Genomic DNA, 25,540 nt, shown 5'->3' with positions numbered 1-25,540 from the left:
TAACATCAAGATACAGCCCCATTTCTTCACAAATCATATCTTCTTTCAGCACAACCTACTCAATACATTCTTTATAATCAACATTTATTCCTTCATTTAATAGATTGTTCAAATTTTAACCCAAAAACCAATTTCCAGAGAGGCACAAAAAGACAGAGAAAACAGGCCATATTCATCTATGTTAAATTGATGTAGCTCCATCCAGGAATCAATTTGGCCTGATGTATCTAATTTATAAAGGGTTATTTACTTTATTGGAGTCTTTAATCTGTGAGAGCAGGTAACATAGAAGGAGTGCCCTTCAACAGGCACTACAAATCGGAATGTTTATGGAAGGGTCTACATTACTTTAAACTTTGAATAAAACATCAGTCAATAAACCAGATGGATTTTACTTATTTTATGATTAAAGTGAATGAAACACAAACCATTCTGTTTGTGCTGCAGCAGGGTAGGGTTATCAAGGTGACAGAACAGATACCAGTACACAGAAGAGAGTTTGCATTTCTGAATTTTAAACACCCTGTAAACAAATATGTTTGTCTTTGTTTACTTTTTTTTATTTTTAGGGCTTGTCTACACATGAAATTATTCCTGATTTACTTCATCTGTGGACACTTATTTTGGAGAAGCAGCCGTGTTAGTCTGTATTCGCAAAAAGGAGTACTTGTGGCACCTTAGAGACTAACCAATTTTTTGTTCCTGTGTCTTAATCCAGTGGATAAAGTTTGAATATGATTTGTTTAATATACTAGTGTGGAAAGGGCAGGGGCCTTTCTATTAGCTTTCCTATTTAATGGGTGCACTATACTACACTGCTGTGGTGGCATTCCCACCTGCAGCAGCACCTTCTCCTACCCCACCACCGCTAGCACCACAGTTTCACAGATACTAAGGCCAGAAGGGACCATTATGACCATCTAGGCCGCAGAATCTCACCCAGCCACTCCTGCGAAAAACCTCTCACCTATGTCTGAGCTATTGAAGTCCTCAAATCGTGGTTTAAAGACTTCAAGGAGCAGAGAATCCTCCAGCAAGTGACCCGTGCCCTATGCTACAGAGGAACGCGAAAAACCTCCAGGGCCTCTTCCAATCTGCCCTGGAGGAAAATTCCTTCCCGACCCCAAATATGGCGATCAGCTAAACCCTGAGCATATGATCACAACCCTAATCCTAGTGGGAGGGGTGAGGGCTGAAGAGCAAGTCCACCCTGCATTCATCCCTGTCCTGGTGGCTCCTGTCCTGCGGGGCTGGGCCCTGCTCCTGGCATTGTGATGTAGCTAGCCTTGAAACCCCATACACCAGGTTGCATGCCTGGAGTGAGGAGCAGGGCCCAGAACCATGGGACAGAAGCTGCTGCTGCAGGGTGAGTGCAAGGAGGGCTTACTCTTCACCGCCACCTATCTGGGGCCACCCCTCCACAATGAGTCAGGAAAAGTGTGTGTTTTGCCTGTCCTTTTCACCCTTGATTTCATGATTTCTGTAGGTGCAACTGAACCCATGCTAAAGCCGCCCCAATTAAGAGTTAATTTCATCTGGAGCTCTCCACATGTACCCAGAGAAAAAGGCAATAACTGCAATTCATTTAGTTATGCTCAAATGGACAATAAAGTGAATCTACTGTTAAAAGTCTGCATCTGACCCAGCGGATTGACCAAGTTCATGTGTCTCAGGACAAACAAATGTCTTAGAAATGTGTCAAAACCAGTCTGAACTCAGGAGAGACACTGTCTGAGGGTCAGGCAGAGAGGCAGAGGCTGCAGGGGTGCAACATATCTCACCCAGCCCAATCTAAGGAGCAAGGGGAACCTACATAAAGTTGCAAGGAAGGGCTAAAGATATGCAAGGAAGGACATAAGAGGATATGCATTCAGGCCATTGTTGTTGTTTTTACACTTTTCTTCTCTGGTTACGTTCCCATGGATAAATACATACTTTTGCTTTGAACAAGCTGTCCTGTTACTGCACTTTCATACTGGGTTTAGGTCCCAAAGGGAAGCCTATAGCAGGGACCAAAGCCCAGTTGGGCCGAATGAGAACATGGCCAGTAAACAGGGGTACTGTAACCTGGTGACCCAGTCTAAAAGTGGAGGTGACTTATGGGATTCCATCCTGAGAGCTTGATAGGCACCTAAGAGGTCAAAGGGACAGCTCATGCTGATACATAACAGTATTCTTCTCTATCTTCTCTAGGTATTTAGAAAACTGGGCAATATTACATAAACCATAGCTCTTCACCACTACACTACAAGGTTTAAACTTTCCATTAAAAATCAATGCAATGGGTCTCATTGTGAAATACTACTTTGATTACATAACCAGGTGTCCCACTGCTGTTGGAGAGATATACATGTAGAAAGACAGAATATCAAAGCAGAGATCTATCACCTGAAAAAATAATTCGGCTCTAATAAGTGCAGTCCTGGGGGTGCTCAAAACAGAACTACTCACACCTGTTAAAGGTCAAATTATTATGTTTACTTCAGCATTTCATGCAGTATTATCCAGAAACTTTAGAAGACAAGTTATACCACTGAAGCTATTCACAATGGGTTTGAGTCACCCTGTGGCAGCCTTGATTCTGAATTTTCTTTTTCACAGTTCATAGTTCAAACTTAACATTATTTGAATAGAAATGTTTGGGTTTTTTTTCTTTTGTAACACTATTTTGCATGCATCTCATCTAATTTTTGCATTGTTCTGCCAACAAGGTGGGCCAAATCTTCCCCTGAATTACGCCATTATAAAACTGTAGTTGGCCCACTGATTGTGGCTGTTGTAACGGAGAACAGAATGCGGCCCAGTATCAAGAACACACACTTACACTGTTTCAGCTCTTGCAATCATCATATTTTGGCCTCCACAATCTAGCCTTGACATAATTTCATCACTGTCTTGACACTGCAACAACATGGACTTGCAGAGATATTGTCAGGTTGTCACTAAAATCCTGTTCCCATGACTGGACAGATCTGTTAATTTTCCTCATGCTTTTGTCTCTTCCTAAGAGCAATATGGTCATGTGCTCCTTTTCTATCATCAAAATTTGTATTTGTTTTTTGGAAATGTAAAATCTGTTGTTTGAAACAACGTTATAGAATAGTGGAATGGGGCGTGCCCATACCACAATATAAACATATGAAATATTATTCATAGCAGTAGCACAAAAAGGCCACAACAAGACAGGGCCCTGTTGCAATAGCCACTGTGCAAACATGACAGTCGGTACTCCAGAGAACTACGGGCCAGTCTTTCACAATATGGAATAATTCTTGTTTTCCTGCCAGCCCTCCTAACCACTCAAAATGGGTGGAGACAAAGCAGAAGCATGGCCTCTCTCCTATCTCTACCTCCAAAGGGTGGTGCTGCATGCAAGCCCCCACTCACATGCCTAACTGAAGAACAGGCTCTTCCCCGAGAAGCAGTTTCCTGTAGCTCCTTCTGGGGTGGCGTGACTAAGTGGTGGGGGTGGGAGGGGGGGGTGCAGGACTGCAAGTCTTTGTCCCTGAAGCAAGTTACAGCCTGATCCTGCTCCCTTAGAAGTATATAACCAGAGTCACCATTGATTTAAATAAAGTAAGGACTGGTCCTTAAGGACCCAGTTCTGCAAACTTTTATTCAAATGAAAAAAAGGTTTGCACGATTGGGCACTTGCTCATTGCTTTTGGATACAGAGACAGGGTTCTCACTGATGTCAGTGGGAGATCAGTGTAACCTTTGAGGGGAGAATTTACCTGAGACATTTTGGACAAAATTTACCAAATCATCCCAAATTTCAGAGGAGTGAGAAGTATTTAGATGGGAATCCCTGGATTTGAACTAACCTCTTTGGTGTTCGGTTTCAGTCTGGACTCAAATCCAAAGGAGCCTATTTTGGGGGGGCACACCAAATCGGCTATGGAAACTGAGTCTTGTGAAAACTATTCACAAGATCCTGACAGTGTCAATCCTCAAGCTTGTCAGGCTCCAGAAGCCCCCCTGCAGGAAAGACTGCTGCTAGTAGATTACATGCAAATCCCAAGGGTTCCTGTTTCTTTGGGGGCTACCCAAGCACTGTTAGTTTGGGCTTTTGGGGGGGGGGGTCAGTAAGGGGAGTTACCACAGAGGGACATTCTCAAACACTCTTCAACTTCTTGACTCATTTTTCAGCCACCTGTAGTAAGAAGTGGGAGTAGAACAACCAGCTTCACACCCCTATTTGAGCATCCAGTTAGATTCCTATGGAACGAAAACTCAGCCTTTGTTAACCTTCAGACCTCACTGTAAATCACCAACGTCTGGGGTTCCCTTTGGACATTGGATTTAGTGTTGCAACATCTCACTTTTTGGGTGTCATAACTGGGGGAACTGCTTGACCAATTACAAATTAGGAAGAAAAATGGTACTTTAGCCCCAGATCTATGCTACCGGGGTTGAGGCCACTTATTTGTGAACTTTAGATTAGGTGCTTATAGTCAGGTTTATAATGGTTAACCCGCTGCAACCTTACTGGAGCAAGTACTGTTATTGCATTATTCCTTAGAAATGTTACCAACACAAACAAGCTTTAGGATTGGAATGCCAACACACCCTTAAGTATAATGATACACTGTGCAAATGACAAAGACCCCGTTAAATTATTTTCAAATTAGAAATTCTTCTTTCCAGTCAATTACAAAGCTGCTGCTATTGATCAAAGAGCTTTAAGAAAAATAAAGGCATCCCTTTTATTAACCAGTGTTAATTTTGTTTTTCCCACAGGACCCAATCGTTATTCCTTTCTGTAAAGATATCTTTGAGAAAGCCAATGCCTTTCACAGTTTCACAGAGCAAGTTAAACCTCTTTTCCTGAAACTTGAGGATTAACAGGTGAAAAGAGCTGTTAACTAGAATCAGACATATGAAATTAAATGCAAACTCTATTCTGAAGCACTGTTGCATGATTAACTTAGTTACATGAACAACACAGAACATGTCAATATTTTCCCCCTCTTTCAAATGTGGTATTTATCTGACCTCACATCACACCTGGGCTAGCACAGCACAGCTGCCTTCCTTTCCCTCTCTGAGCTTGTGTGTGTGTGAACAAAGATCTGCACCATTATTGAACGTGCTGGAAGAGCCATTAAAACCCTGAGCTTACTCCTAAATCCCAGGTGACTGGTTGTGCTGTCTGACTCACTCTTTTCATACATTACAATTTTAAAATACAACACACTATATAAAAGCCTGATCCTACACAACTGAAGTCAATGGGAGCAGGACTGGGCCCTAACAGACTAGGTGGTGAAGCGAGCACATCTGATCCAGACAGACAATCTGGAGTTCAGGGAGCACTGACAACACCTGCCTGTCAACTCTAAATGAATGGGGATAGATTTCCCCCTAATGGATTACAGGAAGGTCACTAGCTCTCAGCTGTCTGGTGCAAGCAAGGGCACCACTGTCATTTGCACTGGGAAACCACTCGTCTGCCGTTCCAACCTAAAGGCAGATGCTGCACTAGTAGAAAATGCTATGAAGAGATACTGAAGCAACATTAAGTATGCAATCATGCTGACAGAAGCACCTCTGGAAAAGAACTAGTTGCTGTAAGATGAAACAAAGAGGCACATTTAAATACGCTTTAAAATTATAAATGGCAATGCTTTTTGCTAGATAATTGGTGTTGTGAGATGAGATTACAAGGGACAGCAAAATGGTAAGAGCTTGAAAAGCAAGGTGATTCTTTCATTTGTAAGGAACTCTGTAAAGTTTATTTCATCATCATATGTTGGAAGGCAAAATCTTCTGAAAAATCTTGTAATTTGAGTTTCTTGATATAATTCCAGTTAGTTAAGCTCCAAATGTTCTTTGGTATACCAAAGAACAAAAGTTTAGTCTCCAGTAGACTTTTGCAATTAGCACAGCATTAAAACTGAGCTTGTTTGGACTACATAATTCATCCTGCAACTAGAACAATGTCTGTAGTAAAATTAGAAACGTACTGTATCGTGTGGATGATGGCATAAATGTACAAAATAGCGCACGAAACTTTTTAAATCCCCAGTTTTGTTTTGTTTTTAAGCACCCTTTTCAAGAATCAAAAAAGTGTTGGGTTTTTTTAATTGATGTTTTGTGCAACCTTCAGGCATGATCCAAAGGTCTCAGAAGTCAAATGAAGACTCCATTGACTTCATGAACCTCGATCCAAAGGCCACTAGTATGTCCAGAGCTGTAAGATCTTGATGTGTGATCTTGTCTCATCTCACAAGAAAAACAGGTGAAGTCCAATCAGTAGTAGGTCAAGGTGCTACAAGAAATAGTGTGCTTGGCTTTGAAACTGTACTGGCATTTAAAAGGCACTGTGACTGCTAGAGTTGTCTTTCAAAGGAGACATCAAACCAAGGTCATAGCCATTTACGGTCCTGACAAAATCCCTTGATGCTTTTGGCGAGTCCCTGAATCCTGAACATATTTCCATTTGGGTTGCCTACCTTAATTTTTCCCAAAGTTTTAATTAATTAAGAGTTTGGGGCTGTTCAACAATGGCAATATTCCATCCCAGAGGTGGCTGCATTTCAAAGTGATTCTTGTGTGTAATGTATTTCACATTTCTATAGTACTGTGACAAAAGATGGTAGTAATTTATATTACCTGCAAACTTGGTTCAAGTTCAGAATTAAATTTTTCTGTCTCAGATTTGGAACACCCGTGGGTGATTAATCAGTTAAATCTGTACTGCATTACAGCAGGCTGTGTAAAATGATACAGGGTTCAAACAGCTTTGCATGACTGAAACACACAGTAGAAGGGGAATGTGCCATTTTGAACTTCAATTTTGAATTTCTTTACCAAGTTGTATTGGCTCCTCTTCCTCCCAGACTGAGAGCTTCTATGCCAATTGTCATCCAAGACCAAATTTATGATGCTGAGGGTATATCTTCACTAGGGAAACTATAGTGGTATAGCTCTGGTGCCATAGTTATGCTGGTATAATCTGGTAGTGTAGATGCAGCCTACCTGATGGAAGGATTATTTTTCCCCATCGGTGTAGGAACACCACTTCCATAAACAATGGTAGCTATGTTGACAGAAGCATTCTTCCATTGACATAGCTGAATCTACACTGGGGGTTAGGTTGGTTTTTTAGAGTGGTTTTTTCTATCACCCATGATGACTGATGTGGCTATGTCAATTTAACTTTTAAGACTTGACCAAGCCTGAGTCATGAACCCCAAAATAAGGTCTGCACTGGAAGTGCAAATACTTCGGTGCTAGTGGACATCTTAACAGTGTGTCTTTAAGAAGGAACCTTTCCTTTTCTCCTGCTGCCGGAGTACCTGATCATAAAAAGAATTAAGAAATTCCAGGTTTATTATTGTTATTTCCATGGCAACATAATAGATCACAGAAAAAGGATTATGGTTTCCCTTGAGGACAAGTGGGTGCAAATAAATGGAGTGTGAAAAGGGAAAGACAAATCCAGTTAGTGCAAGTACAGATGATGATCTAGCTGATGCTATCCACACAGTCTCATAAAGTACTTTTGCCTCATCAACCTGAACAAAATTTTGCTGCCTTAACATTTTATTGGATTTGATAACAAATGAGTCAGTCCTTCAAGCTGGTCAACACTACCAATTAAGCATGTTCAGCTCCTCTGTTTTCTCACCTGTACCTAAAAAAAACCAACACTCACGTAGTTGAAGGACTTGTTACGGGGAGGGTAATAAAATGTATACATACTACAGGGTGGGGGAGTCTTGTGGATAGCAAAAAAAACCAAGAAAGGGCAGGTTTGGAAAATTAGATAGAGAACCTCAGACTGAAAAAGGATGGCTTGTTATGGCTTTGAGCAGCTCCTAACTTCTCCTGTCCCAGTATCCTAGCAGAATGCCTTCTTGGGTAACAGTGATGATGGTGGTGGTAACTAAGAAGGCAAACAAAGGGGTAGTAAAGCCCTGTGAACTACTGTGAGTATTCTATTCAGCCTCCATGAAATTTTCATTTTCTAGTCAATTTTACATTGCAGCATGGAATGCCACCAAGTCAGTAGGATTGCCGGTTTCAGCTAAGGAAAATGCCAGGATACTCTAGATCTCTTTGACCAATACTGTGCGTATAGATCTAGAATGAATATTTTAATGCAATCTGATGTTACGTACTTTACCCATATACAAGTAAACAATCAAACCCGCGCATTATAACAGCAGCAACAAAAGTAAGGTCAGAGAAATTCTGAAGTTGTAATTTCAGACTAACATAAAACTGCACCAAACTGCCATTTCAGTAGAACATTCTCCTACTATCAAGCAAGTTCCATACCCTGTTCATTATCCATAGTCTCTCCACTGACATCATTTTTACAGACACTAAAGCCAGTTATTTTCTTGCCCCCTTCAGCCCTATTCCAGTCTGAAAGACAAAGCCCTTCAAATTGCACATGTTTTCTTCCATAGTAACTGATTGTCAATAAACCAAGATATTGTTTATCTTTCTCTCTTGAGCATTGAGCTACTGCCACAAAACAGCTGGGTCAGCCAGTGCAAACATGTTTCAGCATTGTTGGGACCTAGACATTTTTACAACTCTGTTTTTCAGGTTCTCTTTTTATAGCTGTTGTTGATCTGCCTGTCTTTCTCCACACTGTGGTTAGACCTTCCTCTTTTTTGTTTTTTTGAGGTCTTGACGCCTACACAGCAAGTGGCTGGGCAATATTACAGCCTTTCAGAAGAAGCCCATTATGTAATTTAGACCCTCCCACCTCTCTCTTAGTTTCTTCCTCCACTACTAGATTAGTGACCTGTCTACCCTCTAGCTACAAAAATATGTCTCTCCCCTACTTCTCCTCTCTGCATATGTTATACATGCTTGCATATTATACCCTCTTGGCAGTAATGTGGTCTTCTATATAATTAAAGGTATTTCTGCTCCTCCATTATGCCTGTTTTGCTTTTTATGGCTTATAATGCTTCTACAAACTATCTCCCTTAACATCAGTTAAAGAATGGTAGCTGTGAGAAAACATTAATTTATGTGTATGAATATGTAGAGAAAGGATACAACACAGGTAGCTGAGGGCTGTAAGAACTACATGTGCACACAAAGGAATACTGAAGACAAAGTAACTACACAACAAATTCAAGAAATCTGTGATGTCATTGGAACTCCTGGATGTTTACTTAGCTGTATTCAGTCTGATGTTATACTCTCTTTAAAAGTGAGATCTCCTAAGGATCTGCATTTAAAATGGCAGCCCTGTCTTACAGAATGCTGACAACACCACTTTCTGCTTTTATAAAAAAGCACTTTGGGATATAGATTTTTCTATGCATATTCTATATTCTTTATGTTGGCTTTCCAAGTACCTAACATGCACAAATCTAGCAAAATGAAAATATTATATAAAATAGAGGGCTATTGTCACCCCTTGTCTCAGGGGAACATTTCTGCAGAACTGTGAAGTGGCAGATAGTTTAAAGATATGAGAAGCCCAACACTTGTCGCAATTGTGGTAGGTCAACTTCTGATGAGGCATCATGACTAAGAATTGGCATAACAGCCTTAATGAAAGGGCCATCATCAAGTGGTTTAGGTACAAATGGTCTGTGTGACTTTAGAAAAAGGAAAAGTTTACAGAAACCATGTCAGAGCACATGGAATCAGATCAGCTGATGCCTATCTGGGAGGAGACTGGAGAGGTACACAAGAGATTTTACAGTCACCAGCACTATGACGTTTCAGGTCCTAATTCTCCACTTACTTGCACCTTGCACAGTCGCTTGTAAAATGAAGGTAAAATGCTACCATATCAGAATGCTAGTGTTTTACATCTATATTGCACAGCTGTAGGTGCAAGGCAGTGGGGAATGAAGCCATGAATGCTTCTGAATATGGAGATGGTAAGAAGACTAGTCAACTACACTTCCTAGAATGTGCATCCATCTTTTTCAAAACTAAGCTGTTAGAAAATGGTTGCATTTCCTTTGTCAAAAATTCAGTGAAAATGTGTAGGACCAGCCAGTGCTAGAGACAGGATTCTGAACTGGCTGGCCCACTGAACTGAGGCAGCATGGTAATTCCTTTGTTACTCCAAAGAATATGTCCAGAGCCATCTGAGTCTTTTATGAAAGGACCTTTCTCAACACCAGCGTCTCACATCATGCAACTGGCATAGAATAAAACATCCACTATTATTACATATTTCTGGTAGTGCCCAGAAGCCCCAGTCAGGGATTAGGGCACCATTGTGCTATGCAAGGTACACACCCACACATACGAACACACCCCAACACCCTGTACCTGGCCCAAAGTACAGACTGTAAGGCTGATGAGACAATAGGTGGCTACACGCAGGCAGGTGGTGGGAGTAAAAGGAAAACGAAATGACTGTGATTACTGAAATAATCAGTTGTCTCAGCACTTATTACTTAAAAGCTACATACAATTGAGTTAAGTATTTAGAGGATGGACTAATCTGAAGAAAAATATTGCAGATAAAGTAACAGGTACAAATGCATCCTTTGGAATGGCCCATGCACTAGCCCTGGGCTAAGCATGTAAGAAAAGCTTCTGAGTGTCAAAGCAACACTGACAAACTCTGATCCTGCTGCCCTGGATCTCTGAAAATGTTACCCCCAAAATACTAACTTCTATGAGTACCCAGGAGCTCCTGGTAATAATAATTATAAATAATGCTAAACTGTTTTAAACGCATTTTCCCTCATCTTCCCCACCTCTCTCTCCTTCAGGAAATCACACATGCCTAAACATTTCCGAAAAACAGCTGGTTTGGAAGAAGTGAGTTGCAAGTATATTTCTCAGTGTTCCATCAACGGACTGCTATAAGTGCCAGGATCCGTCCACCATGGAATTGACTTTAGAAGAAGGGGGGGGAAAAAAAAAGAAAATCTTTCCTCTTGGGGTTAGAAGGGAGAGGAGAACTGAAATGGAAAACAAAATCCATCACTTTGTTTAGACTTGTGAGTAATAATTACTGAAGCCAGCTTTTCCACACAGAACGCTCTCTTGGTTTGTGTGGCCAGGATGTTTTGCCACCAAAATCTAGGACGAGTAAATTGAAATCTGTTTTGAGGGCTCTGTGGTATGTTAATACATTTTCTAAATTTAAAAATTTACTGGGCAAAATGCTTATGCTTCTGCAAATGGGGGCACTTATATTTTTCTGTTTTTTGCCAAGCAGACCCAGACAGAAAGGATACATAGTTTTAATGGTCTTTGATTAGCCTTTACTGGGAAGAAAATATGAATCAAAGTCTACTGATTTTTGTTTTGCGTCTTGTGGTGCTTTCTGGCAGAATTACGTGTGTATGTGTCTGACTGTCTCACTGCTGAGACTCTGGTTGAAATTCTGTACATGTCTACAGAATGGAACAGAAGCCTGTGATATTCTGAGAGCAATTAAAAACTGAATATGGCCTTTCTATCTTTTAAATCCCTTGCAGAAATGTGATGAACTGATGAATAATGATTTGGGGAATCATGAACTTCATTCAACAGTTTTCATCACTGAGGCATTCATCAGCACATTAATAGTTCAAAGAGATTGTTGCTACAGTGCAAAGACAAAAAAGGCATACTATGACACTGTTTGGCAATGTATTTCCTTATTGTTAAATAGTCTCAGCACCTGACTAGAAAATCTGATATTACACCTGAAGGCCATGGGGCAAGGACTGCGGATAGACAACTCCCAAGACAACTGAATTCCAGTCACTGATTGGGACAATACAAACTATTGTTTAATAAAGTATGAGTATTCATTTTTAAAGCGCTCATAATCTCTTTTCTGATGGTGCCAAGGGGTAATAAAACAAGCTAGAGATTCCATAAGGTGCACACTGATTGCACTTTTGATTTTTATTTACATTATGGGCATGCGTTGGATGAGAGTTCAGGCTGCAAACACTACTACATTTGAGAAGCTTTACATACATAAGCAGCTTCTTCAACTGATGTGCGTAAATATCTGCAGGTTCAGGGGATAACATGGTTCTCTCAAGTTATTACCGTAACTCCTCACTTAAAGATGTCCCGGTTAACGTTGTTTCATTGTTACGCTGCTGATCAATTAGGGAATATGCTCGTTTAAAGTTGTGCAATGCTCCCTTATAACATTGTTTGGCAGGCGCCTGCTTGTTCACTGTTTGCAGGAAGAGCAGCCCCATTGCAGCTAGCTGGTGGGGGCTTGGAACCAGGGTGGACGGGCAGCCACCCTACGTTCCCTGTGTGGCAGCAGCCCAGCAGGCTATCTATTGCCCGGCCCACTGCCATGTGCTGCTCCTGCCCTCTGGGTGGGTGGGTGGGCGGGCGTGCGTTCATTCCCTGGAACCTATTTACAATTTCCTTGGAACCCCCCTATTTACATTAATTCTTATGGGGAAATGGGATTTGTTTAACATCGTTTCACTTAAAGTAGCATTTTTCAGGAACATAACTACAATGTTAAGCGAGGAGTTACTGTATTTCACTCACCTTGAAATGGGAACAAGCAACACATTGACAATAGACAGCTTCTCAAATTTGTTTACCAATGTAGCTTCTGCAAGTACCTCTGTGTGCTCTTTGGAAATGTCAATTTGTAATTTATTTGACAGCAGCATCCCTCAGTGAATCATAGCAGATAATCCTATACTTCCTTATGGCAACAGTGTCACAATTAAGTCAAGTTTCTCCTTTTGCCAGCACTCGTTGAATTGCACTGACAAGAGGCTGTGTGAAAATGCAGCACAAGCACTTGCTACAAAGCTTAAGAAACAGAACTGAAAACAATTGAAACTGCCCTTGCATGTCAGGTAACTATTATTTTATTCTTTTAACCTTTAATTATAAACACTTCTGTCCCTGATGTCAGATGGACATGCTGCTGAAACCGTGATCTTTGCTGTTTTCCTATGCTCTTTGTGCAACTATAGTAACAGGAAAGCTGGAGGAAGGGAGAGGGGAAATATAGCCCTTAAGAAACAAGCTCACAGTGCATGCATGAAATAGTTTTGCAATAGTTTTCTTTCACTTTCTCTTTCAAAGAAATCTAAAATCAGTGAAGCAGGATTACACAAGAACTCATCAAACTTGTGGCTTTATAACCCTGAAATCTGACAAGCATGTTAGTTTGAGAGCACTGCAGTGAAGATACAGTATTGTCAACTTCAAGCATTTAAAAATCGTGAGTAGGCCTCAAAAGATCAGGAGACTGACTTAAAAATCATGAATACTTTTATACTGTGATGGTTCTTATTTGCCTTCTGGTTGTTTAAGCCTTTAAGGCAATGGCTCCTCAACTAGGGACTGTCGTCTCAAGAACAAAACTCCCCTTCCACTGACAATCCAGATTAAGCCAAGCAGAAGAGAGAGTTGTTCTTAAAATATGACTGTCCAGACCCTGGCTCTCAACCTACTTACCAATGTGGATCACTTAATTGGGTGACTGGGTGACAAGATGAAATTCAGTGCTGATGAGTGCAAAGTAATGCTGTCATAAATATAAAGAGAAGGGTAACCACCTTTCTGTATACAGTGCTATAAAATCCCTCCTGGCCAGAGGCAACATCCTGTTACCTATAAAGGGTTAAGAAGCTCAGCTAACCTGGCTGGCACCTGACCCAAGGACCAATAAGGGGACAAGATACTTTCAAATCTTGGGGGTGGGGGGGAAAAGGCTTTTGTTTTGTGCTCTTTGCTTACGGGGTTGTTCTCTCTTGGGACTGAGAGAGGCCAGACAGAAATCCACCTTCTCCAACCCATCCTAATCCAAGTCTCCAATATTGCAACCAGTATAGGTAAGCCAGGCAAGGCAGATTAGTTTATCTTTTGTTTTATGTGAATTTTCTCTGTGTTGAGGGAGGTTTATTCCTGTTTTCTGTAACTTTAAGGTTTTGCCCAGAGGGGGATCCTCTATGTTTTGAATTTGAATACCCTGTAAAGTATTTTCCATCCTGATTTTACAGAGTGTCACGTTCCCACTCGTGCCTGAACATAACTAGCTGAGGGCCATGACACAGCAAAAAACAAAACAAAACACCCCACACACGCAAAGGAAGAAAACTGCTTAGCCTACACAGGAAGAGAAATACAATTTATCATGAAAAAACAACTGCTCCTCCCACATAAACTGCTCAGACTGTACAAAAGTTTAGACCTAAAGATGGATCAGTCAGGAAATAACTAGTTCTGGTATTTTGTGAAGGACACTTGACTAAAACTGAACACCTGAGGTCAGTCTGGCATATCATTAATTTTTCATAAGTCCAGCATTTCTGTGAGGCTAAATTTTAGTATGCGGTGGGGAGCGAGGGAGGAGGGGCAGAGGGAACCTATTCTTGTTTCCCACATTGGTTGCCCTTACTGTTTCAATGCACAGTGCTTAACACAGGCTACACTAAGGGCATCCACTAACTGACCCCTGGGTGAGATAAGGGTGTGGCCACAGTCCTGCCTTCATTGCACACATTTGATGCTGGAGGGCTCTGGTGAGAGCGAGTGCAAGCTATAGCTTTTCCTAAGTAGCAGCAAGAGTCACTGGAGGCTGTGTTGCCAGCAGCATTCCTAGAGACATTATACCTGCTCCTACACTAGGCATAGTACGTCCAGCCATACAACACACTGCTGACCTACTAACCCCATTCAGTGCAACTCTGGCACTTGGATCCTTAATTGTGCCTGAGCCCTTAGCATGTCTAGTCAGTATACTATGAATTCATTCTAATAATGCATGCAAAGTGCTTTAAAATGCTTGGATGTACGTGCAAGTATTACAACAGTGGCCCAAAGAAGCATGTTAATTGTGAACAGCAGAACCGAACTAATGAGAACTGAGGCCGTGTACTCCTACATTATTGATACAAATACCGAATGCTGTTGGATAAAGCAAGACGCACCTTAAATGTATTAAAGGATGCACCTTATGCAAGAAACAAGGAGATCTGTACTCCAATGAATGGCTAAGGTCTTGTGTCTTTTAGAAAATAGCACCAGTTTTATTTTGGATTAAGAGTGAGTTATTCTGGTTTACTGTAAACGGATTCTTAATCCACTTAAGCTAAATGGAAATAAACCCTGGCTACAAACCATAATAAGTGTCCACACAGCCTTTTGCGGTCGTGTAACTAAAGTGATTTAAAATTGCAGCTTGAGTTAAACTCATGGAATTTTCTTATGTGGGCAAGACCTGGAGGGTAGAGAAGTCAATGGGACTTGTGCTTTAGAAAAGTCCCCCTAAAGGACATTGGCTGTACACAAAACATAATGTAGCACCTATTGTGTATTCTCCCATGTCACAAACAGGACAATTTCTTTTTCTTCAAATATATACTTTTCTTTCCTTGTACTTTTCATTTTCCTTGTAAAAACACCCTCAATTCTATTAAACATTGCAGCAAAGAGTGGACTTACAGCTGGTAAACATGCACCCATCCATAAATTCAGGCCAACTGACGTACAGCTATTGTACACAAAGACATATTATATGCACAGACACACAGGCGTGCGCACACGCACTTTCAGTGGGGGTGGAGAGAAGCACACTACGTTAAAAAAAAGCTCAACAGGTAACTCAAATGTCTGTAGTTGTTTTGCTGAAGGATGGAGTCGTCTAATGGGAGAAAACATGGGCTAGCAAGTGATGTACATGAGCTGATGTAGAGAGATGTGGATCTTTTTCTTAACTCAGCCACAAACTTGTCCAACTCCTTAACGTTTTGTTCACTTTGTGGATTGAGAGTTTGAGGATGAATAAACCATATAATGGAAAGTTAATACTGAAAAACTACTATTGTATAAATAGATAGAAGAGCCTCAAATGAAACACTGTTCAAATTTGGTCACCCAACTTAAAAGAAATAGGCCCTGAGAATGACTAGAGGCTTGACGTTTCCTCAGTATGAGGAGGAATTAAAGAGTAGTGGGATTTCTTAGTTTAGAAAGGACACAGTGTAACCAAGGGATGGTGGGAAAGGTGGGTGCTCCTGTCTGTCTTATTTGATAACATAGGAACAAGGGGAAAGTAAATGAAATTGGAATGCAACAAATTTTCTCTCAGCCAGACACATAACATGAGGTACTCATTGCCACAAAATAGTACTGAGGCCAAGTGCTTCGTGGGTTTCAGAAAAGGATTAGACATTTACACAAATAACATCACCCCCAGTTGTGAGATACGATAAAAACTATAAGGGATATAAACCTTCAACCTCAGTGTAGAGGCTAACCTCTAAGATAAGGGCTAGGAAGAGCCTTCTCCCATGCACAAGCTATTCCATAACTATCACTCTAGGGATGCTATCATACACCTCTGAAGTATCAGATACTGGTTACTGTCAAAACGGGCTAGTAGACTAGACAGACCACCGGTGTTATCCGGTATGGCAGTTTCAATGTTATCATATTCTGTTTCAGGACTCAACCCACTTGTAAACTGAAGATGTTTGCAAAGTACTTTGAGAGAGCATCAATAAGTGCAAACTATTATCCTAAATTTCTGAAAAGTAGCCTAACCATCTTCAGCACAATATTAAACAAAAACAAGTAAACCTACTGTTCAAATGTTGGTTCATTTAAAAATCATAGTTTTACAATAATTTGAAAACCTATATATTTTGTAAAGCTAACCTTATAAAGTAAGGGTTTGTCTACATGATGGAATAAAGTGTCTCTACAGGGCTGTGTTTCTAAAGCACACTAATGTGCTGGACATTAATTGGTCTGTGTGAACCCTGCTGGTGTGTAATAAATGTTCCCTAGTAAGTTTTAATGCAGTGCTATTTATCTGTAGATCTCCAAATGTTTTCTGACATGAATATCAGTTATTATTCTTATTATATAGATAGGGAAACTGAAGGACCTTAATAAAATACATAAACTGTACTACTAAGGCAAATAAGATGTTCTATATTCAAGTTTGCAAACCAATCAGTGTTTCCCCAATTAAACTAAGGATGAGATTTTCAAAAATGCTTTAGAAATTTAGCCATCCAACTATCATTCACTTTCAACGGCAGCTGGCAACCTAAATCCCTTTGACACTTCCAAGCATCCTCCCCTACATGGTATTGGGTGAGGTGCGCTACCTAGGCAATTCCATTCTGCTAAAACAAGTTGCCTCAAGTTGTTTATTTGAGGCAGACAGCAGTACTGGTTTATGGGGGTGGAGTGGGGGTGTTTCTGATCTCTCCTAGCCAACTGGCACATTGCTTCAACTGCATTTTGTAATTTAACCAAAAGGGAACAGCACAAAACCTGTCAGCTCCAGAATCCATAATGATGTGACATGTATGACCGATCCCTAACTTCTCACTGTTTGCTGCATGAGATAGGTTAAACCCACTTAATGCATTCCTTGTGATATGCTGCTTTCTGTTAATGTTTAAAGGTGCACCCTTCTAGTAAGACTTTAATGTTTACAGCTCCTGGCAGACCGCCTTTGGCCAGATATTGCCTGAGTTTCGTTTTGTCCCTCCTGTTCCAACTCCATTGCCAGGATCTCCAATGTAGCTGGATCATTTCAATTTCATTTTATATTTAAAAGAGATAAATAGGGAAGCTGCTGTGTGCCATTGCTGAAGCTGGCACATCTTGGTGGCTGATGCAGGCTTGAGCCATGTGGATTGCCGATCCCCTGCTTTTAAGACAAGCATAGGACTCTCCCTCCCCTGTGCGAGGAAAAGACATGCCCAAGAGCCACCTTCAGATCCTCTTGGGAGCTCCTTTTGGTGTCTCCCAGCAGGAGGCTGAGTGTTCCCTAGGAGGAAAAGTGGGAGGATGACGCTCAAACTGAGCGGTGACTGTGGAGAGATTAGATTATTGGTGGTTATGGGAGATGGGGAAACTGACAGTATATTCTGTACTTGGAGCAAGCTGTTCTTGTGGTTAGGTCTTTGGAACAGGGACTCTGTTCTATTCTGCGTGTGTATGAGCTAAGCCTCTTGACCAAACATGCAGATTGGGGTTGACTAAAACATTTTGTGAACTTGTGTTGAATTTGCTGAATTATTTTGGTCCCAAAAAATAAAAAAAAATAAAATAAATCTGAAGAAATCAAAACCTCTTGACATTTACTAAACAAAAATTTTGATTTTTCAATTTTCTAATTTCAAATTTTAGTTCAATTTAAAAAAACACACCACACACACCCCCTAAAACTAAACAAAGTGAAAAAATTGGGGGGGGGGCGCGGTTCGGCCACTGAACCAAAAATATCAGTTATTCACACAGCTCTATTCTGCATTCAGTGATGTTGCCTGCACTTGAAAAACAGATCTTATTAAAGCCTAATTCAGGCACAAAAATTATAACAAATATTCCCAGCTTCTATATCCTGAAAGACTGTAAGTAGAGCCACAGAAACCGGTTTTCCTTGAGAGCTTCTTTGTAGTGATCAACAGGAGCTGAGAGAGAGAGAAGCTAACTTTGAGAACCCTCTCTGCCCTGTGGAAACAAAGGCCAAATAAAACAAACCAAATGTACACCGAAAAGGAAAGGAAGTGTCTTGAGAAGAAATGTCACTAAGGTTGTGGGTAGCGTATTTAATTCTAATCCAAGACATTTCACGTATTAGGAAATATAAGCAAAGTAAGAAAAACATTTTGGACCAGTGATATCAAGAAGTTAAGCCAAATCCAGCTTTTCTGTGTGGGTGCAACTCCACTGAGGTCAATAGCTACACAAGGGCTGAATTTGACCTCTGCTGGCTATATAACTACATCAGTGACAGAAAAGGGCTAATCCATTTAAATGGTCAAATTAAAAATGCCACAATTAGTACTCAGTTAGCCCTTTTTATCATAAGTCTATATTGATAACCCTTTTCTAATCTGGCTATTTTATAGCTATATCTCATCTTTACATGGATAAGCTGTTCCCAGTACTAACTTGTATACGACTTTTTTATTTGTGAAATATTTTGGCTTAGATATATCAGCAGTTCTAAACCAAAACGTAAGAATGATTTTGTAACTGTACTGGCATGGGAGGGGGGAATTAAATGTTAACAAACATGCAGGTTTTTGTTTTTGTTTTTTAAACCAAGTTTTGACCTAACTACAGTTGAAGCATAGGTTAAACTCACTGGCCTAGAATGGAAATTGAGTGGTCCAGGGACTTGGCAATAAAGGTGTCATAACAGTTTGGATCTACTTGTAAATGCTGCATTGAACAAATTAATACAGATTACTAACAGGCTGTAATTCCCTGTAAAGTAAAGAATCTCAAGAGTCAGTCGCAGTATTATCTATGTAGGATTCAATTTACCCATTGCCCTGCAAAGTTATTTGCAATACTATAAAGAGGGTGTAAAATGCTACTACAGAACTGATAATAGTTTGCACCCACTTTGCATTGGTATAAATGCCTAGGAAGTTTAGGGCAATAGGTAAGCTTACCATAGCTGTGCATGGTGCCGTACGGGTAAATGAGAGATCCCCCTCACTGGATGATTCAATTCCAGGTTCAACAAAAACCACCACAAACATAAGAGAAAGTAGAAAAGAGGAAGAGGAGGAGAATGGCAGGGGAAGATGGTGGGACAGGAGTACACTTCATGTGGCAGTGTGGTTTCTCTACAGCTATGGAATCGCGTATATTGGTTGTTTAACGTATTTCTTGTTGAGTATGTTAGAGAAATTTTAAACTTAGCAAAATAGTTCTAGTAGACATATATATAAAGACCAGATTCTGCCACTCTTACCTCACACCGAGTTGAATCTTTGGGTCTGATCCTGAAACTATGCATGGGTGAATCTCTGCGCCTGCATGAAGTCTCATTGAAGTCACTGGAGCTCCACAGGGGTCTGCCACATGGATTCAAGTGCAGGGCTGGGGCTTGACCCTGTGAGTATTCCCACAGAAATTAAAGGGCTGTTTGCAGAGTAAGGTACTACTCTGCATGAGTAAAGGTGGTAAATCTGGACCTACATGTTTAATCTAGTTTATGTCTAATTTAAACTACTTGTAATATTTATTGTTATCAGATTATTTGGAAAAGTTACTAATGGGCTTCAGTCTCCTCACACCTCACACAGTGTCACAATGTTGATGTAAGTGGAATTACCCAGTGAAGATGAGAGAAGACTCAGGCCCCGTGATCTTTAATTAATTAATTACAACATTGCATACAATATCTATTTCCCTATTCCAAGGCTCTGCACCTTACAAATCTTCTCCCCCCACTTAGAATACAGCAGTGCTATCGGGAAAAACTATTTAATGAGGCCCTTCTGAACTCTGTGATGAGAAAGGAGAGGTTAGTCATAGAAGGGCTGTACTTTGAAATGACAAAGTCTATATCTTTAGTTCAGTTCACAATCAAGCTGGCAATCTTACAGGCAATAGATTGATCGATCTCTCTCTCTCTCGCTCGTTCTCTCTCTGTATTATGTAACTCAGCATGTTTGTCTAATCCACTGTTTACTCAAATCACTAAAGATGTACGGAAAATCTGTCAGGACTTGGAACTCACTTCTTTACAATGCCTACCTCCAAAATGCCAAACCTGCTAACCCTTCACTTCCTTCTCATGTTTTCGTTTCAATTGTCTGTGAGGGGAATTTAGTGCCCATGAAAGAGACTAAGAGCAACTGGCTAGAGCCAGGCATGGAGTGAGCAAGCACCACACTTCCAGTCCTCACCTAGCACTTCAAAGCTGGGAGCCCTGTAGAAGCAGCCTCTTTCCAGTCAGTATGAATGATTAAAATCAGCAGCCAGTGCCAGAGGGAAGACAAAGGGGTTACAAGCTGGGGAAAACTATCAAATGCATGAAGGCTCTCTGAGGAGAGGGACAGAACCACAAGGCATTTACGAATAGGGGAAGGTGAGGAGAGAGGCGAGGTCACTTGGGACTAACCAAGAGAGGGGCAGAGCCATTCGGGCCTGGACTAAGGTGGCAATGTGTGGTAACGATGGACTTTCCAAGTGGGTGACAAAAGGGGAGGAACCATTCAGTGTTTACACAGCGAGGCCTAGGTTTCCAATTCTTGGGGTTCCATCTGAATATTGTAATACCTCTTGCACTGCTATTTCGAGTGCTGGGCCCCTCTTCAAGACAGATGACCATTATCCTCAAATTTAGTGGTGCCTTTGAGATTGGGTCTAGGAAGGATCACAAATGAAATGAGAATACATCCATGTTATTACCCAATCTTGGGGCTTAAATCATTAAGTTAATCCTGCAAAGCACCTAGATAATACCGTAAAATTTTATAACCCTGCTCTGGTAACTGGTATTGAGGTAATCCAAAGAAATAAAAACAAATCAGGTTTTTCTAACTATCAGCCAAGTGTTATATGAGGGGAGAGGAAGCAAGACAAGACAATTACTGTGCCGCTTTCTCCTGAAACAAACTCTCCGTTCCTCCCACTCATGAAATTTGAATTGATGATTATGTGATGGTAATAGTAACCCACACAAAATACACCACTAATCATTGGTTTGTTAATTCCTGAGGACTACTGTTTTAACTCAAATGCAATTTGATCATACCTTCAGTGGGTAAAGGGCTAAAGAAAAGCAGCCCATATCCAAGGTAGGTGCTCAAATTTTGATCTTTTGAAAGGTACAGCATTAAACGTTGCACACAATTAAATAAGGTTAGGTGGTGTAGATACTTCTTGGCTTGGTGTTCAGAAGAATAAAAAAGTTACATTATTCTGTATTTTTTTCTTTAGTTTGAATGAGCTAGTTTATAATAGCAATAATGTGCTCTTGGCCTCATGTTCCTTTGAGCTATTCCAAATTTGAGGGAGGCACTGTCTGACTTGCTCTTCGTACAGAACAAATGGGATCTCCAGTCCTGACTGAGGCTCCTGTAGAGTACAGTAGTACTACTACTACTAAATTACAGTACCATGTGTGCATTATTTATATGTAGTATCCAGTGAAAGTTACTTAGATTGTAAGCTCTTTGGGTCGGGGCACATCTTTTTATTCTGTGTTTGTTCAGCACCTAGCACCATGGGGTCCTGGTCCAGGACTAGGGCTCTGAAACAATATGGTAATACTACTGCTAAATAATAGTAATAACCTTTTAAGGGTGGCTTTTAAAAAAAGAAAAAAAAAAAAAAAAAGAGACATTGACCTGAATTTGGCACCCATCCTGTCCTAATGGGCAGTACCCATCTCACTAGGTCCTTAAAAATGACCCCCCCGAGCTGAATGAACCACAAGGTGAAATTTCTTTACCAAAAAAGTAATTAAGCTTCTAGACATTATTATATTTACATCTCCCAATGCAACTAACAATTAATTATAAATCTCTTATTTTCAATATGCCTTTTAGAGTTCACTTAGCATAATAAAGTCTTGCAAAACTTTAATATGCTATCTGCAGATTAAACTTGAAGTGACCCAAAGGTCAAGGCAGGAAAAATCAATGCATTAAATTAATTTTATTGCTGAATCCGCTCCCTAGATAACAATCTGTAGTCTGAGTTCCTGTATTTACATTTATTCCTCAGTGAAAAAGCAAAACACAACAACATGAAAAATGGCAAGTGATTGCATCGTAAAATACAAAGCTGCAAATTAGATGGAGGAGATAAAATGGACATAAGTAGAAAGAAAGCAAAAATGAAGAAAACACTAAAAATGCTAAATTCATTTTAATTGCTATAAAAGTCTACAGTGAATTGAATGTGTTCATTTTTGTTTGCAGTACTCAAATTTTTTCAGGTATAGCGATCTATATCCTACCTATGTCTGCCACAGGGCCCAATCCTTCAGCTTTTTAGGCAAATATTCTTGTTGATCCCAATGGACCTATTTCCATAAGGAAGGAGCTTCAGGGCTATGCCCTTGTTCTCAAATTCCTCAGCATGTTACCTGTCCCCAGTTAAGTTTGGCAGGGCTTTCAGGCATGGTGCAAGTGAATTTTTCAGATGATGTCGGGATTGATGTGACATCATATTATGTTACAGAACAAATGTCACATGGACTTAGAGGACACCAATGAAAGGCTATTGGAATATCAAGTTACTACTTTAAAAGAAAAAACAACAATGAACAGATTCCTTCCCAATGTGCTGTGTCTTCTCTGTCTGTTTTTTATATTGTAAATGCCTCAGGGCAGAAAATTTATTCATTTTGTATCCTTAAGGACACTGAACACATGGCCTTTAGTTATTCAAGTGTTGACAATTAATATGAAACTGCAGCAGCAGACCTGCTAAGTAGGATCAGTGGTACTCTAATAGAGGAAGCAAGGAATAGGTGATGGACAGTGCAACAAGCATCAGGCCATGTCAACGTGTTGTGATATGCACTTCAAACTGGGTTTGGCCAAGTAGCAAGATTGTAGAGCCATGGCCCCACCTCATGCATACTTGCTAGCTGGAGGCTGCTGCTGGGGGAACGCATGCTGCATTACAGACAGGTATGCTGACCATTTCTAATCTCATTCTCACCAGCACTCTTATCTCTGTAGGAAACAGAATGCATGTCTTCACTGCTGTTTGTACTGTACAGCTCCACGTCCCACTTCAGCCCTTTCAAACATAGACTCAGACTCCAAGGCCAGAAGGGACTATCATGGTTACTTAGTCTGACTTCCTGCACATGGCAGGCCAAAGAACCATGCTCACCCACTCCTGTAACAGACCCCTAACCTCTGGCTGGGTTACTGAAGTCCTTAAATCATGATTTAAAGACTAAGTTACAGAGAATTCACCATTTACTCTAGTTTAAACGTGCAAATAACCCAGGCCCCATTCTGCAGAGAAAGGCAAAAAACCCCACTAGGGTCTCCAACAATCTGACCCAGGGAAAAATTCTTTTCTGACCCCAAATATGGCAGTCGCTTGGACCCTGAGCATTTTGGCAAGAACCAACAGCCAGACACCTGGGAAAGAAGCCCTCCCCACCTAGTATCCCATCACAGGCCACTGGTGATATTTGCTGTTAGCAGTCACAGATCAGCTACATGCCACTATAGGCAATCTCATCATACCATCCCCAGCATAAACTTATCAAGCTCAGTCTTGAAGCCAGTTAGGTTTTTTGTCCCCACCTCTTCCCTTGGAAAGCTGATCCAGAACTTCATTCCTCTGACGGTTAGAAACCTGCAGCTCCCATTGGCTGGGAACAGCGAACTGCAGCCACTGGGAGCTGCGGGCAGCCATGCAAATGTAAACAGTCTGGCGGCCCGCCAGCAGCTTACCCTGACGGGCCGCATGCGGCCTGCGGCACGCAGGCTGCCCACCACTGATTTAAAGGCTAAACTTGTTGATGGCCAGTTTATATCCATTTGTTCTTGTGTCAACATTGGTGCTTAACGTCAATAACCCCTCTCCCTCCCTAGTATTTATCCATCTGATATATTTAGAGAGCCGTCATATCTCCCCTCAGCTTTTTTTTGTTAAGCTCCTTGAGTCTCCTGTCGTAAGGTGGTGATTTTCCCTTCCTCTGATCATCCTAGTATCCCTTCTCTGCACCTGTTCCAGCTTCAATCCATCTTTCTTAAACATGGGAGGCAGAATTGCATACAGTATTCCGGATGAGGTCTCACCAGTGCCTTATATAATTGTAATAAAACTTGCCTATCTCTAAGGGAAATACATCACCTGATACACCTTAGCATTGCATTAGCCTTTTTCATGGCCATCCTGTGATCAACCAATAAGTCCAGGTCTTCCTCTGTCGCTTCCAACTGATAAATCCCCAGCTTATAGCAAAACTTCTTGTTGTTAGTCCTTAAGTGCATGTCCTTGCAGTTTGCGCTATTAAATTTCATCCCATTTCTATTACTCCAGTTTTCAAGGTCATCCATATCTTCTTGTATGATATTCTGGTCCTGCTCCATATTGGCAATACCTCCCAACTTTGTGTCATCCTCACACTTTATTAGCACACCTCCACTTCTTCTGTCAAGGTCATGAATAAAAAACGTTAAATAAAACTGGTCCCAAGACTGACTCCTGAGGAACTCCACTAAAATCTCCCTCCAGCTTGACAGTTTACCTTTCAGGATGTTCCATTGCAGTCTCCCCTTTAAACCAGCTCCTTATCCACCTTTCAATTCTCATAGTAATCCCCATCTTCTCCAATTTCTCATGTGGAACTGTATCAAATGCCTTACCAAAATCCAGGTAGATCACATCTACTGCATTTCCTTTATCAAAAAAATGCAGTAATTTTCTCAAAGAAACAGATCTACCTTTTGTAAAACCCATTTTGTATTTTATCCCAATTACCATTTACCTCTGTCCTTGACTACCTTTTCTTTCAAAATTTGTCTCAAGACCTTGCATATAAAGGAGGTCAAACTAACAGGCCTGTAGTTTCCTGGATCATGCTCCCCCCAGCCCTCCCCCCCCCCGCCTTCTTAAAAATAGGTACTATATTAACAATTCTCTAGTCATAGGGTATGACCCCCTGAGTTCACAGATTAATTAAAAATCCTTGCTATCGGGCTTGCAATTCAATGTGCCAGTTCCTTTAATCTTTTTGGATGGAGATTACCCAGGACCCCTGATCTGGTCCCATTAAGCTGTTTGAGTTTGACTTCCATCACATATGTGGTAATTTTTACTTCCCTATCCTCAGTTCCATTAGCCACCCTGCCACTATCCCAACATC

At 40.8% G+C, this 25,540-nt stretch overlaps 1 protein-coding gene across 2 annotated transcripts in view; it reads right to left on the bottom strand.

Annotated features, from left to right (window-relative positions):
• Positions 1-25,540, bottom strand: part of ANKH (ANKH inorganic pyrophosphate transport regulator) — a 139,367-nt gene that overhangs the window by 84,244 nt on the left and 29,583 nt on the right. The window contains exon 1 of one of the 2 annotated variants that reach the window (XM_074945016.1): positions 19,661-19,773. The exons of the other annotated variant lie outside the window; for it this stretch is intronic. Coding sequence (XP_074801117.1) covers positions 19,661-19,705 — 45 coding nt within the window. The 5' untranslated portion in view covers positions 19,706-19,773. Of the gene's footprint in view, positions 1-19,660; positions 19,774-25,540 lie in introns of those variants that run through there. 2 annotated transcript variants of the gene reach the window in all.

Source organism: Natator depressus, chromosome 2, assembly GCF_965152275.1.
Source record: "Natator depressus isolate rNatDep1 chromosome 2, rNatDep2.hap1, whole genome shotgun sequence".
In the NCBI taxonomy this organism is placed as follows: Eukaryota; Metazoa; Chordata; order Testudines; family Cheloniidae; genus Natator; species Natator depressus.
The sequence above is the reverse complement of the archived record's forward strand: the minus strand, read 5'-3'. Positions and strand labels throughout refer to the sequence as shown.